Here is a 16808-nt window from a genome sequence, read left to right as displayed (position 1 = left end):
TAAAATCTTACAGGGAATCTACAATTTCTGTAAACAGAAGTTATATCAGTCTTTGTCAATATGTTTCTAAATGTCAACAACCCTAACTTACCAGATGTTAGAGTCTGGTTACAAGATAGTATACTCGCTCATTATTCATGTGATAATCTTCAATTTTGAAACTAGTGTTTTCTTGGATTGGTAGATGAGAATCGATAGAGTAAACTCTAGTTTTATTTGTCTCCGGGGTATTTAAAATCAAAGGTTCATTTATATATTTAAACCCAAAAACTGCAAGACCGAATTAGATATAAACTTACTAGAATTAATAAGTATACCCATTACTGTAACAGTTACAAAAAGTGCCTACGTAAATTTTAAATATCATATTCTTTTAGGCTATTGATAATTTAACAGTATGTATGAATGGTTTTAACTACTACTGGAACTAAATATAAATTTAATTGATAATAAATTTATTATCCCTTATCTTTAATGGTGGAAATGTAAAAGGAACAATACAAAAATTAGTTAATATATTAAAATAATACTTCAGGTATTCAAAAAAGTTACAAGCTTATTTTTTCATTACTTTTGCTCATTTAATATTTTATCTGAATTACATATTTTACAATAAGGTGAATATCTCAGGTTATTTACAAAAATTGATTCATGGGATCATCAAATCTTTGTCTTTTCTTGAAATAGTTTTCCATTTCTTCTTCAGTAGGCTTTTTAACTTCAAACATACTGTTATATGGTCTCTTCCTATCATCTAAAATAACACTATCTTGCATACTCTCTTCAGCTTTTTTATCTTTCTCTTGTTTTCTTTTGGACTTCAATTTTGCTTTTTTTTCTTTTTTCTTTGCCTTCTTCTTTAATTTCTTTTCCAGAACAAGTGTCTGGTCATTATCTGAGGAGCTGTTATTGCTACTATGCCCTTCTGATTCATTATGTTCTTCAATTTTTTCTTGATCCTTATGTAAAGTATCTAAAGGTATTGATAGAGATGTTTTACCAGATTCTCCTAAGCAATAGGAATTTTTTATAAATGAATGGCAGCACCTATATCCCCAGTTTCCTCCTCTCCAAAAAGATCCCCAAACTGATGTATGATTATTAATGTAACAATCTTCTTCATATTTGGATCTTATAACTTCTTTTTCTGCTCCCTTAATTATTTTTCCAAACCTCGAGTATTCTACATAATCTTCTGTTTGTGCCAATAGTAGAGTTTTTGGTGGAGCTTCTAAATATTCTTTACCGCCATATCTGTCCAAAACACTGCTTTGAATAGTAGATTTGACCTCTTCTTTCTTCTTTTCATACTCTTTTTGAAGCAGCTCCAATTTTGTTGGTTCTGCTAAAAGATGAACATCAACACCTTTTTCATGGGCATCCCATGCAAATAATTGAGCTTTGGCATGATTTGTAGTATCTCCAGTAAAGCGAACAAAATTTTCTCCATGGTAATTATCATCCCTGTTTGGATTCGGATCTTCTCTCATAGACCTTGTTTTAGGATCATAATAAGCAGATGCTAAATCAAGGTTTCTCAAGTATTTTGCAGTATCTTCTCTGATCCTTAAATTTCTAACAGTTATTCTTTGTTTGCTATCAACTTTAGTTCCTGGCATATCTACTTCATCAACATACTTATCTTCATCTTTTTCTTCATCCTCTGATGATTCATTTGCGTTTAATTTGTCAGCTTTTAATTGTCTCTTAGCTTCCTCAACTTTTTGGAATTCTTCTATAACAGCTTTATGCTCCAATGGATTATATCCACTCCATCTATCTCTCTTTCCGTCAAAGCTGAGTTCCAAATTTTTTTGAATGAATTCATCAGGAGCAATATTGGCTCCTGAGTATTTAGCACCAACTTTTCGAGGCCTATCCATACAGTCTTTCTTTTTATGTGTCATAGCTCCACAATTTTCACAAGCACCTTTACGATATTTTGTAACTATTTTTGAAGTATCAACTCCTCTTTTGTACCATTCATCAATATTTGAAAATTCTTTTTTGTTTTCCTCTTGAGGGCGTTGGTGCTTTAAAGTAGGTCCAGTAGTTCCATAATACCATGGTGCTGTAGAAATATATTGCGGTATATGAGGATTGATATCTTTACCTTCCTCGTCAACTGCAGCTGGCGCAGTACCCGCTTTTCTTGCCTCTTCTAATTCTTTTGCCTTCCTCCAGTCTTCTCTCGATTTTTTCTTGGGCTCATCATCAATTTCACTTTTTGATTTTAATATACTGGAAACTGGAAGGTTCTGATGGTTAGAAGTCATAATTAATAATTTATTTATATGAAAATCATAGAAGTTTAGTTTATATACGTAACTATACTTTGTTTTGAAAATTAGTTGACATATTTATCTAAGTGAGGTTAGAGATTTCTTCTTTCATTTCATTGCAATGGTCTCGTACGAGACTAACTAATAGTGTTTTTTAGTAACTCCGATCTTGATTACTTATAATAAAAAAAAATTTTGTTATTGTCTTTATTAGTTTGGAATTTAGTGAGATATGCAAAACAATGTAAAATATTTTTTAACTTGTTTGAGGCTCAAAGTCATAAATATATTGGTCGGAGGTAATTCATGACGTCATAAATCCAACGATACACTAACTCAGTGTACCACCCTATTGTGTGTGAAGTATTGACTATACTTGAGATTTTGTGAAATTTTCATTGTAACTATAGAGGGTAGAAGCATATATGTAATACTCTTATATGGACAATTTCTATAAGTGGAAAGTGTTTAGAGAATTTTCAAGCATGCGCAGTATAGATGAAGTGTCCCGAACGAGAGAGAAAATGACTGTCGACACCATAACGTAGAGACGTTTTTTCCCATAAGAAGTCTCCATATAGGAATATTACATATATGGATAGAGGTAAAAAGTATCTTATATGGTCGGCTTAATTCTCAAACTACGTAAATCCGATTTTTTTCCTATATCAACTTTTGATACCATTAGTTAGATAATTTCTGAATGTATCTAACAGAAAAACTCGAGAAAGCAAAAAAATACGTTTCAATTTAAAATTGTAAATAGAAAGCCTCGTAACTCCAGGCCGCCATTTTGATTAAAGCTAACCGCTGTCCTTGTTAGTTTAATTTAATTGTTTTTTTTTTCAATTATTTTTTCAAAATTTGATATCTGGCCACTATTTCCTTTCTTTATTGACCAGCTGTATACGATATAAACCTTCCAGAGTGGCGCTGGTCCAGACAAAGGGCATGTTCATGGGTTTTTCAAAAGTCCTGACTTTTAGAATTACGTTAAAATTTAAGAAATTTGGCTAGAGTTTCTACAAAATCAAGCTGCTCTTTTTCAAAACATTATAACACTTATTGAAGGAGACAAAATATCGGCAATCGAAGTACCAAATGTAATTAATAATTTAAAATGTCATGTCAAGAAAGGTTATAATATAATTATCTCGAAGAGCAAGGTGTAATAAATCGTCAATATATCATGAACAATGTCAAAAAGTTTTATAGTAACTGCAAAGATTATTTGGAAGACTGTACGGTATAATGTAATGATATTGATCATTGGGTTACATTAAAACCAGAACTTAATTGGAACGATGTGCAAAAATCATTTGATTATATTTCTCAAAAATAGTAATATTTCCGAAAACGATGAAGTGCCAATAGTAACAAAATATATTGAAAAGAAAAAGCTTTAGTAGTGGGCATCAGAAAAAATCACAGTAGAAAACAAATGGTTAGAAATATTTCATCATTTGGAAACAAACTATGTTCCATACAATATTGTATTAAAAGTTGTGAAATATGCACTATCTTTACCTGGAACTAACGCTGCGACTGAACGCGTTTTTTCTACAGTAGATCAAGAGTGGACATCAAAATTAAGTGTTGAAACTTTGAAAACCATTTTATGTGTCAAATATAATTTGACAAATTCTTGTGAAGATTTTCACAATATTTTAAAAAACGACAACAATCTACTGAAACAAATTCACTCAAATAAAAAATATGTCTAGGAATAAGATATACATTTTTTTATATTTATTAATTGTACTTACTTATAAAAATAAAAAAATATTACGATATTATTTTTTTCTCCAACCATCAAAAAATGTTGACAAAATATCATTGGGCCAAGCTTAAGAAAAATTTCCGTAAGGATTGTGAGGGGTTCTTTTGGAGGAGAGGGTATCATGTTGTGGAGTGGAATATCTTAAAGGGCGCACACAGAATTGGTACTGTTAGACAGAGGATGATTAACTGCTCATAGGTACATTACATAGATTTTAGAACCAGATATTGTTCCTTCTACGAATTAGGTAGTTCGTTCATACTGCTACGAGTATCAAAGATCTAATGAATTTTCAAATTTATGTTTTTGTCTATAAGATTTCTCAAAATGGCATATTTTCAAGAAATTTATTAGTTGTCATCTTGTTTGTAAGAGCACTTATTTTGTTACTCAAATAAAATGTAGGTAAAAAGGCTTTTGAAAGTAATCTGATAATCCTTAAATTATAATAATAATCTATACATAACGTATGTGTATTTATTAATAAGGTAAAATAAAAGTTGAAGAAAAAATATTTAGTTGCATAAATATTGCATACGAAAATAGTAAATTAATATGACAAATATTAAGTAATTACACCCAATTTTGATAAATTTAATTACTTCAACTCCATAGTACATCGCTTGCAGTTAATTTAGTATTGTTTATAGCCGGCAGCCATCTACTAAAACATTTTAAGTCCTCATGAAGATTTGGAAACAAATGCGTCACATTAATAGATTCCTCAATGCTATACACAGCATTTATTGAAAGTCAATTTGAAAAATTAACCACAACTAACACTACACATAATTAAAAACACGAGCACCTAACCCAACAATAATCAAGAGTCATCAAGAGAAAAATTTTATTCTTCATTATCGTTTTATTTTGTCCTAATTAAGCTAAATTAATTGCCAAGGTGCCACGAAAATCATATTCTCCCTGTAAAAGGTATTGATGACTGAGTGGGAAAATTTGGACAAAAATTACTTAAAAAAATTGATCAGAAGTATGCATCGGCGTTGTAGTGATGTGATTAGAGCTCGAGGAGACAATACACGTTACAATATTTAATTTTAAAAGAATTATTTAACTTTCATAATTTGTTAAGGCTATCTGAAAACATTCATATAAATGTTATTAAATAGTTCTATCTCTTCGCAATGATCAGAAATCACAATATTTTTTGCCGAGTGTATAACCTAAAAGTTATTATAAAATTTACCCTAATGTAGCGTCACCCTTATTTAACACATTTCGACGGATACTTTTTCATATACACAGATGATTCTCCCTACTCTACCCTCAATAATTCATATATTTAACTTATACAGTGAGAGGGTAAAGTCTTATCTCTTAATTCGTTTATTTTAAAGTATAAACAACATTTGGGCATGTCGATTTTTAGAATTATGTAATGTAACATAGTTTCGGTATTCCGTCAATACATTGCAGGTAACAACCACACCCTAAATATTTTTTATAGCAAACGGGATCATGTTATCTTAACAGTAGTAGATATAAAATTTGTATAATTATAAGTTCGTAAAATAGTTCATCCTAGAAATTTAGTCTATAAATTTGAGACAGTTATAAAACTTTCTAGTGGAAACGTGTGCCTATACAATTATACATTACTCATATACAACATATTCTCCTCTTAATTGGATACATTTATTTCAGCGAACCTGCAACGTCTCTAGACCTCTAAAAAAATGTTTCTTCTTGCTCTGGAAACCAGACCTCAACAGCTTTTATTACCTCCTCGTTGGAAGAAAATTTACGACCTTTTAAACTTTTTTTAGTTGAGGAAAGAGATGATAGTCGGACAGAGCGAGATCTGTTGAATAAGGGGGGTATTCTAGTAATTCAAACCCCAAATCACGAATTTTTTGCATGGCTATATGAGATTTGTGTGCAGGGGCGTTATCCTGAAAAAACAAAACACCTTTGGATGGCTGCCCGCGATTTTTCTCTTTAATTTTTCCCCATAGAGTGGTCAGTAATGTCGAATAGTAATCTCCAGTTATTGTTCTACCCTTATCCAAAAAATCAATCATGGCAATCCCAAAAAACTGAAGCAAGAACTTTTCCAGCAGATTTTTGGACACGAAACTTCTTAGGTCTTGGAGAACCAGAGGATCGCCATTCCATCGATTGTTGCTTTGTTTCTGGATCATAGAAATGTACCCAAGTCTTATCCATAGTAACAATTCGGTTTAAGAAGTCTACATCGTTTTAAAATCGAGCACAGATCGAACGCGATGCTTCTACCCTTGCACGCTTTTGGTCAACATTCAAACATTTGGGGATCCATTTTGCAGCAAATTTTCTATGTCCAAATTGACGTGAACTATATGATGAATATTTAGTGCTTCAGATATCCGTTTTAGCTCAATTCGACGGTCTGATAAAATCTTGTCATGAACTGCATCAATATTTTCGGGGACTGACACTGAAACTGGCCTTCCCGATCCCGAAATGTATCTCTTTTGAAGCTTGCAGTCCAATGTTTCACGGTCGCATACGAAGGACATTGATCACCAAGGGTATTAAGCATATCTTTGTAAATCTGCTTATCTCCTAACCCTTTTAAACACAGGTAATTGATGATGGCTCGCTACTCCAATTTTTCGATTTTCACAATTTCGGTGGACATCTTTTTTCTTTTAATTTATTGCGTATCTCTGGTTTACTTTTTCGACGTCAAACTTTACACTGACACTCTCATTATTTAGTAAACAAAGGCAGCCATTTTACCATAAACGCAAACAGATACGTAGCGATGTTGCCAAGCTTATATTTTTTCTCAAACTTTTTGAGCAAAATTATTTTCTTCGTCATGAAAACATTTTTGTTGAGATCAATATTTCCCATTCACCAAAATTAGTGAGGACTAAAGACTAAAATTAAGTTGTATAAATAATTATTTGTGAAACGTACAATGCAATCAGATAATAAATATTAACTGTGAAATTTTACAGTACTGTGGTCAACTGTAAGTTGGCTTCAATTATATTCAAACATGCTAGGTCAATTCTTTTTACTTATTCGTCCAAGGACAACATGTAGAGTGAGTAGAAAAATAATGTATGCAACACATTGGTAAATTGGAATCATGTGATAGTCGTATTCGGTTCATAGGAAAATATTAATATTGGCAAAAGAATTTAATTTTAACTAAATATATTCTAATTATGAACTTAAGATTAAATTTTTATATTTTTTTTCTAATATTTATTTTATATATACATAATATTAGCTTATTATGGGTATAATAAGCTTTTAATGCTTTTTGGTAATAAATAAATCAATGTTTTAAATTCTATATTTATTATTATGATGATATAATTTTTAACTTACTTCTCCTCGACTATAAAATACAAACCTACTTTATAGTACCACCAAACGGACTTTTTTAGATCTCACTTTATTAACTCTGTGTATCGTTACCGGTTTCAAGGTCATTACTCGAGACTTTCTCCACTACCTATAGTATATTAAAATTTTTCAAATTAAAGCGCATACCCCTATGACCTAAAAAAATTACGGCAGCTGTTACATGCAGGGAATTGATCACCGAGAGATTTTCTACATATATTATCAACATGTCCGAGCATCTTTGAAATAAAGAAGTCAACACTATACTTTCTTTAGCCACTACTCTTTTAATAGCCAGCTAATAACGCTCTTTATGAGTTCTGGCTCCCCGTATTTTTCTTATGTGATCCTACATAACTTTTTTATTTTTATGACTGTGGTAGAGAACAAAAAAGATTCAATGAATAAATAATTTACTTTATATATAACTAAAATATAAAATTTTAACCTACAATATATTTTACATTGTATACAAATAATATTAACATGTTCATTTTCATAATAAATAAAAGTGAAAAAATTCCAAAAAATATGCTCCTCAAGACACGGGGAGCACGTTTGGTTTATTACTCTGTTTGTTGCGCTGCTCGTTCGCGTAAGTGAAATGTTATAGTTGGAGATTGTTCATTATCAGGAAAGTACATTCCTACTAAAACTATCGTAAAAATACCAGTTATTAATATCAATCCTACTGTTGCTGTAACGGTATACAAATGAGCATACACGTACCTGAAACAAAAATAATCATAACTAGCTTTATACAAAATCTTTCTTTTCATTGTTCCATAGTAATCTTTTGAAACTACCTCTTTGAATAACATAGTTTAATGTCACAATTTTTATATCTTGTTCGCGGTAGATAATTTGAATGTATTCTGAATATTCTTTGGACGTGTACTTTGTTCAGAAAATGTTCTAACATATATTCGAACGTTTTATGAACATCTAAAATAATAATTTGAATTCAAAACTAGCTAGGAGGATAAAATGTATATAATTAACTAGCCCAAGGTTTATTCTTTATATTTGTATAAGTATAAAGTCAACTACCACGTTTTTGAAATACACTTACGTAGAAAACCACATAGATTGGTCAAATTTAGAACACGTTCGGAATTAGAAATCTGTGCTCCACGAAGACAGGATTTAATCGTGAACATATTTTATTAGCACCGCGAACGCACAATTCCAAAGTCCGCATGAATCTGGTGACAGAACATGTTCGGGATATCTACCTCGAAGCTAAGCTAAGCGATTCTGATATTTCTAATATTAATCTAAAACTTTTTGTGTACTCCTCATAATATGAAATAATCAATAAGACTGTAGATTAAAAACTCTAACAATAAAATGGTACAAATAATAAGGGTACTTCTATAAGTTCATTTTATTGTTCTAATTGTGAACTTCATATTCTGAAAGTGATTATAGAACATTAGAATAATTAATTTCATATCACCATTCCATTTTAAAATTTTATTTGCTTGATTCATTAGAACGATTATAGTTAAAATATATCAAAAGCAGTAATATGTACTGAGATCCTTTGTAACCATTTCAGTACATCGCCTCTTTTAACCAACACGTTTGTCCATAATAAGCTCAATAACCTTTCAAAAATAAAATACAGGCTGTGGTAGTAACCAAGAAATTAGCCATTTAATAAATAGAGAAAACATTATAAGAAGTCACTAATAATCATGGTATATATTTAAAAAGGAGAGCAATACAGCAGAGTAAAAAAAACGGAATTAAAACCATGAATAGATACAAAAATATATATTGGAAGGAACAGTCTCATGGTGCTAAATTTATTAAGGCGAATGAAAAAGAATCCGTTGTAATAATTCCAGTACACCAATCGCCTTTTTTGACAAGTTGGCCACTTTTTGCATATATTCATGTGTTTTTGAAGTCGAAGGATATATTGACAGATTAATTTCCAATTTCAAATTACTCATACTACTTATAAACAAACTTCAAAATTATTACACTATGATTATGGACATATTCTAGCATTATGTTTTTTCTTTTGTACTTTTCTTTTTAACTTAATGTAATGTTTAAGATCCATTTTCACGAAAGACACCTGAAACTTGATTTCTCTAAAATAGCAAAGTTGGAATTATGAAACTTAAATAATTGCTACTATAAAAATTCATTCACTGTTTCTTGATTACACTTCATATATACAAATACTTACAGCAAATGACATATAATTTCTCTTACAGAAAAAAAAACAACCATTATAGTTACAATCATCTAAAGATGTCCCATATTAGAAAACTTCAGATGGATGTCTGAACAGTATTTATTTTGTTATAACAGATGATCCCAATGTGTCACAGCCAAAAAAGGTTTGATTTCAATAATTCAACAATCTGTATAAATATTAAAGTTCAAATCAGCAAGGCTATTTGCTTGTGAAAAGTTATTCTAACATATACGTAATATTAGCTTAATTGTTGATCGAGTTGATAGGCAAACAATAATCTTTCACCATGTAAGACTCGCAAGAAATTTTGGTATCCTAGTAGCTGTTTAGATTTATTATAAACTAACCAACTACTTTATACATATATTGGCTCCTATCACATTTTTGTAATTAATGAGGGAAAAACAATCATCTTTTCCCATATACATAGAAATGAAAATCATTTACTCACTCACCTAAAATACCAGGCCGCCAATAAAATCAAGCTGATAAATGCAAATAAAAAATTTCCTAAATCCCATTCTCTGTTTTGATTATTATTATTATTTGACAGACCGCTTGGGCTTGGAAAAGAATATCCCTCCCTTCTACTTTCTGTTACATTAGGATCTGTAGGTGGATTTCTTTTTTGGTGTATCAAACAGTGTACTACGCAATTATCAAACAGTCCACAGTTTTTCAGGGTCTGGCTGTCAGGTTGAAGAACTTGTCCGTTAAAAATTAACCTTATAATTTTATTGGCTGACAATTCAGGAAGAAAATGTCTCCTGAAAATAAATTGCATATTACCAATAATTAGTTTTAAGTATGAAACAAAAGTAAATATGAATATTCACTTTTTGAATTCTTCAAGTGATTCGTTCAAATTGCCTTCCACTAATTTCAAATCATCATTTATATATTTTAGTTTTATTGTAATTCCTGCATTATTTCCATCATGTACATGTTCAGCAGGTGGAGCACTTTCTTCACTAGGAGGAGCACTTGGTGTCAATTCTTCTGATGAAGTTTGTGGATTTTGATTTGGTAATGTTGAATGAGAGCTTGTTGCGCCTAGAAGAAAGTGTTCCCCAATTATCCTTATAATGGTTAGAGCTTAGTTATTTACCTTGTTGATTATCATCATTATTAAAACCACCATAAAATGCTAATCTCCTTTGCCTCACAATATTGGCATCAGCATCCATGGTATCAATAATATTTTGTTCTTGGTTTAAGGGTTCTTCTAATGTTGTACTTTGAGTAGGAATTAAATTGTCTTCTGAATTAGATTCTGGTGGTTTATTAGCATTTGATGATTGATCTAAAGCCGTTTGAGTTTCTGTAGTAGCGTCTATTTGTGATTGTTCCTCTTCTACTTGTACGGAATTATTTGATCCTACAAGGCAATTGACAATTAATAAAAAGGGGAAAAAGAATTAAAAATAAATCAGACTAAGCAGTAATTGATAGAGTATTGATTAATAAGAAAAAAAATCTTGAAAAAAACGAAGCAATAAAGTGAATTGGGATATATTGGTGTGCTACATATCAATTATAGAATCTATAAAAAAAGTGTGGAAGAACTAGGAACACGTGAGTTAAAGCAATTTGAAATGTCTTCAGAGACTGAAGGTAAACAGTTTACCTTCAGTCTCTGAAGACAATAACTAGGTTATTGAAACGTGTTAGACATTGTAATTGAGAGTATTGGTGTAGTGGTAGTGTAAACAGTGTATTCAGTATACATAACAAAATGGATTTGCTTGTATGTTTATCACTTTAACGACCAAGTCATTCTAGTGATAATTTCTCCCTGGACGAAATTGGTATTTTCTGCCAAACGTTGTAATGTTCTTAAAAAAATATCATAGATTTTATATATAGTGACAATTAAGTATTTTTGACGTTTTCATAATTATATCTTAATTTCTCTTCGAAATTTCTCCCTTCCTATTCCATGTTTCTTACTCATTAGGGTTCAAGTAACTTTTATTCACCCCCTACTCCTACCCTTTAACTCAAATCTGAACATTAAAGCTTGAACCTCACTAATTGTTCAGTTGTTTAATATCCCTTGTCCAGTGGAGAACAGAATTTTATTAACTAAATTTAGGGGGGAATGAGCTTGTCTGTTGATCTCAATGGCAGGCATATATCCTCGCCACAGTCGTTTCTCATAACTGCAACTGCCTATTTTTTTTCAATTTTGTATCAAATATCCGTATCTAACTATTGGTGAATGGAAATTATATTATATTAAACATATTTCAATAAATAATGAGATTTTTATAATTACCCTCAGTAATTGTAACTGATTCAATATGATTTGTTAATCTTCTATGAGCTCTATGTCTTCTTCTTTCGAACCAAAGAACTGCTCTAACAGGTCTTTGTTCAGATATATTAGTAGTCCACCAAGCAGCTGTTCCTAAAACATAGCACAAGTTTTCATAATATATTGTGTATACCAATCCTTTGTGTTATAGAAAAGTAAACAAAGGGAATAATAAACTAATTTCATAAGCCAAACACAAGATGTAAATGTGAAATAAAGACAATAGGTGGGAAGAATGGATTAAATTTTAAGAAAAAAGGCGATTGATATGATTCAAACTTTTATATCTCTTTAAAAAAAATTAATATAAATGATATAAACTAACTATTTAGATATTAAGAATGTCTATTATTTTAAAAACAAGTAAAAATCAGTACACATTGAGAGAGAAATGGACCTTATAGAAATAGGAAAAAAATGAATAATACAAAGATGGTAATATTTTCGAAAGAACTGTTATAAGAGAATATGGATGATACATTTTTGAGCTGGACTATTAAATAAAAATGTAGCAGGTTTAAACAAACAACCTTCCCAACCTAATTGTATTGAAGTAAAACCTGAGTTATGATAACCAAGAAAATACTGAATAGCAGAAACATAACACAAGAAACAGTTCAACAATAATTAATGTAATCTTATTAAAAATTAATACAGTAAATTTCTATTTCTAATGGAGAAATAACAGAAAAAAAGGAGGATAACACCTAGAAGAAAAAAATAATGCAGCATATTGCTGAAAAGGAGTTAAAAAACTATTGCTAAAGGCACATTATTGAAAGAATAAGCATGGGAACCTGACCCTGCAGACTTTACATATACAACCATTAAGTAATATGATGAAATACAAAACTTGATGTACTCCATCCGAATTGTTACAGAAAGCATTGGATTCATTTATTGACTAAAATATATTAATGATAGATTATCTCATTACGATATACTATTATAATAAACTGCTATTCAAATTATATTTTGTCTAAGCTTGCATGTCAATCAAGACAAAATACTTCATTTTAAACAAGAGAGGTTCAAGGTTGGAATTAAAACGATTTTTTTAAAATAAAATATACTCACAGAATGTTTCAACTGATTAAAAGCAGTGAATAAGCATATATATTAGTATGGAGATTGTCAATATGTGAAATATTCAACATGTAGGCAAATGTCGTTTTTTTTTAGCCTTGTACCTTGTAGAACTTGTTTGTTTTACTCAACAACTGGCAAATATTTTATTTCAAAATACTGTGTATGTTCATAAACATTAAAGTGAAATAAACTAGTAATTATCCAATCATTATCAATTTTGATAAGATTAGAGTGTTTTTATTAATTGTACGTATTTATTTTTAACTTACCAATTACAACAACAAACAATGCAATGAAAAAATGGGTAACTTCGTCGCCTATACCTTCAATAATGGTCATTTCGTTCAAGATCACCTGGTTATATCAATATTGTTCGTTGATTTTGTTCTTTAGGTCGCGAGACTACTATACGGTGCCTTCCAATTTTTAATATTTTAATTTCATGTTATTCCTTTATTTCGATTAAATTATCTATGAAAAATAATACACGTACTTATTAACCTTCATGAATTATTTATTTAAGATGACAGCTCCGAAGGATTATCATTCAAATCTGGATTATATAATTGTTGCCAACTACAAAGAAACAGACTGCTGCGCCGGTAACATCATGCCTCCGCTACTCTCCGCTAGGTGACAGTAACAATTTTAAATATTTATTTTAGGAAATATATATTAACGATTTTAATATTAATATTAATATATTATTGAAAAAACGGGTTTTGAAATTTAGAATTAACCAAAAATACCTTCATTCTGTTCGGTGTTAGGATAATCTAAAAGAGCGGAAAAGGATTAAGTGTAATTTTTTCTAAATCCTGCTACATTAAAATATGGTGGTGAAAAATATAAAACATAAGATACTCTCCTATATTTCCTCAATTTTATTTATGTTAACACCGCTCAGTGCTACGTCAGTCGCATAAGGGGCTCATCATATGACTTAACGTGAGATGGACTTTGCTTCTTTTTTTCACCCATTTCATATCACTCACTTTTACCATGAATATCAACGCATATCTCCTATACTATACGCTTTTATATGTAAATTCACCAAAGTGTTCGTCATAGGGACCTTGTCCTAAGACCTTATATGATCACAAATTTTCGAATATGTGCCTAAAACGTAGTTCCCTAAGAAGTATATATACTAAAATTTAGAAAAAAAATCTATATGCAATGCAGTAATACTTTGAAATGGAAAAATTGAAAATCTGAGACGAGTCAAAGAAGGGAATAAATAAGAAATGAGATTGTGAAATATAAATTACCACGGATGCAAATCCTCTATTTGTAACTGAAAATTTATTTATGTTCATTATAAAACGACAACAATACAAATAAACAATATGTTCTGATATCTTCTAGATTGTATATATGTCTACACACTTTTTGCTTTCGCTGTGGAATTAATTTGATCCTATATGTTTTCATGAACTTTTAAAATCTTGTTTCTAAATGTTAGTAAAGCTGATAAGTAGCAAATCTCAATTCATCTATGAAACATAAAAAACTGATCTACAAAGCGATCTTCAAGCCCATTTGGACCTACGGTATCCCAATGTGAGGATCAGCAGCCGATTCCAATATTGAAATTCTGAAACGATTCCAATCAAAAGTGTTAAGAATTGTTTCAGATTGTTTGTACCAAATTTTGGTATAACGTGTGATCTTCAAGTGGAATCGGTCATAGTGGAACTGAAAACTTATCCATATTATGCAACATAAATAAAATATCATCCAAATAGACTGAGAACCTCATGGTACAACCAGCAACCCAGCGTAGGCTTAAATGACATCGTACATACAACCTAATTTTTTTTTACGAGTGCTTGCGTATTCCCAATAGACAAACTAATTAATTTAGTCGTTAATTATAGTCATAAGAGATAGTAATCACTGTATTCTTGTCAAGCATGCTAATTGACTTGTATTATTACACAATTGGCCTATTATAATAGTAGATTATAGATAGGAAAATAAAAAAAAATGTGGTTAACATCATAATAAGTAAGAAATAATGGTGAAACTTGTTTTTGTGATAATTTATATATATATATATATATATATATATATATATATATATATATATATATATATATATATATATATATATATATATATTGTTAGCTAAGTTGATTTTACGGTCAATCAATTTGTTCATAGTGTCTTGTTATATATTGCGCCAACTTTAGCCTAAAACAATCCACATTTCTTCTCGCGAGGATGGACTACAATTACGGACGTTCATATCAAGCTCTTCCCATAAAAGTTCAATGGGATTGAGATTCGGGCTCTGAGGAGGTCAAATTAAGTGTGCTTCTTTCTCTTCCAAATGTCTTTTGCATAATTAATCGTAAACGGCATTATTAATTTTTTTATACTGTTCATTTTTCATAATTCCTTCATTTGATCAAATCGCCAGTTCCATAGCTAGAAAAGCCACTCCATATCACAATTGAGCCACCATCATGGTTGATTTTTGGGACTACACAGTCTGGCATCATCTTTTCTTGGGCACTTCGTCGAACGTAATTTCTTCATTTTGAACCGAATAGCTCAAACTTGGCTTCATTGGTTCAAAGAACTTTTTGAAAATCTTCAGTCCAATCTCGATGGACAAGGGTCCACTGCATCCGTTTTTTCTTATTTTGTAGATACAATATCGCATCTCTCCGTTGCCGTAGACAATGATAAAGGTTTAACTCGGGTTTTGTTTACTTTAACGCGGATTTCTGGTGCTGTTATAAGCGCTTAATCGTAACAACAATGAAATTATCTTCACTTGACTTTCTCGGGCTTTCCGATCGTGGACGAATTTAGAGACGAAAAAAGTAAACAATCCATTTCAAAAATTGGTTCAAATTATCCAATTGGACTCAAAAGAAACAATCTTGAACCAAGAAATTTTTCTCGGTTTGAGTAGGTATATTTTACAATTAGCCTGGCGTGCATATGAAAAACTTTACGAATTTTTTTTTGATATTTATGGAATGTATTGCATTCATAGAGTCTTCGAGATATTTAACGGAATGTGGATATTGCTTTCCGAATTTTTTTGAGTGTCCCGGCTACAAATTGTTCAGCAGAAAGATCTTCCCCCGGCCTAAAAAGAGTAAAAACATTTTAACGCACAAGAATGAGCTAAGATAGACTTAATGCTTTTGCATTACTATCTAATGAAGTTTAACTAGTTCCAAAAAATAAATTATAAAGATATAATCGACGTTTCTGCGTAGCCAGGAAAAAGAAATTATCAAATTGATTAATATTAAAAAAAATATTCATTATTTATTTATTTAGGAGTTATAACTTATTCATCTTTCATGATTATTAGTTATACTTCAGTAAAATACATTTTGAAATAAAAATATTAGATAAAAATTAAGAAATCCGTCAGTGTACAGAAACCACAAGTTTAGACTAATTGAAATTGTGAACAAAACCATGTAACCTCAGGGAATAATAAGTCGAAAGCACGTGGTTTTAGAAGCTAAATAATCCTCATTATTTACCGATGGCAACAAAATCATAGCTATTAGTTTTAGCACATCATAAAATATTATTACGACTCTACCACCTGCCTCTAACATAGCGCTTGTCGGTCTTTGAAAAAATTACATGTTTATTGTTCAGATAATCGATATTAACAATAGAATATACAGGTCTACATTTCTTTTATTTATCTTATAGGGTTTGGCTACAATTGATAGATAATTATGTTGATTTAATGTCTTTTAGCCGGCATTGGATATGGTAAAA

General features: G+C 30.5%; 2 protein-coding genes across 2 annotated transcripts; both read right to left on the bottom strand.

Annotated features, from left to right (window-relative positions):
• Positions 1 to 559: 559 nt before the first annotated feature.
• On the bottom strand, positions 560 to 2385 carry LOC130900813 (pre-mRNA-splicing factor Slu7). The gene has a single exon (XM_057811700.1). It carries the CDS (start codon positions 2274 to 2276, stop codon positions 636 to 638), a length of 1641 nt encoding a protein of 546 aa, XP_057667683.1. The 5' UTR covers positions 2277 to 2385; the 3' UTR covers positions 560 to 635.
• Positions 2386 to 7826: 5441 nt separating this feature from the next.
• Positions 7827 to 13627, bottom strand: LOC130901855 (transmembrane and ubiquitin-like domain-containing protein 1). Its single transcript, XM_057813489.1, has 6 exons — positions 13316 to 13627; positions 11919 to 12050; positions 10749 to 11018; positions 10477 to 10693; positions 10096 to 10407; positions 7827 to 8154 (listed from the first exon to the last, which is right to left on the bottom strand). The coding sequence occupies exons 1-6, from the start codon at positions 13383 to 13385 to the stop codon at positions 7992 to 7994; spliced, it is 1164 nt and encodes a 387-aa protein (XP_057669472.1). The 5' UTR covers positions 13386 to 13627; the 3' UTR covers positions 7827 to 7991.
• Between the last annotated feature and the right edge of the window lie 3181 nt (positions 13628 to 16808).

The sequence above is a fragment of the Diorhabda carinulata genome, chromosome X (assembly GCF_026250575.1).
Source record: "Diorhabda carinulata isolate Delta chromosome X, icDioCari1.1, whole genome shotgun sequence".
Lineage (NCBI taxonomy): Eukaryota > Metazoa > Arthropoda > Insecta > Coleoptera > Chrysomelidae > Diorhabda > Diorhabda carinulata.
Note: the sequence above shows the minus strand (reverse complement) of the source record. Positions and strands in the feature narration are given on the sequence as shown.

What these genes read in the sequence shown, in the direction of transcription:
- LOC130900813 (XM_057811700.1), bottom strand. Translation starts at nt 2,276, where the DNA reads ATGACTTCTAACCATCAGAACCTTCCAGTTTCCAGTATATTAAAATCA.
- LOC130901855 (XM_057813489.1), bottom strand. Translation starts at nt 13,385, where the DNA reads ATGACCATTATTGAAGGTATAGGCGACGAAGTTACCCATTTTTTCATT. An exon ending in ATTGTTTGTTGTTGTAATTG is followed by an intron (nt 12,051 to 13,315) that starts GTAAGTTAAAAA and finishes GCTATGTTTTAG; the next exon opens with GAACAGCTGCTTGGTGGACT. An exon ending in TCACTTGAAGAATTCAAAAA is followed by an intron (nt 10,408 to 10,476) that starts GTGAATATTCAT and finishes ATTTATTTTCAG; the next exon opens with GAGACATTTTCTTCCTGAAT.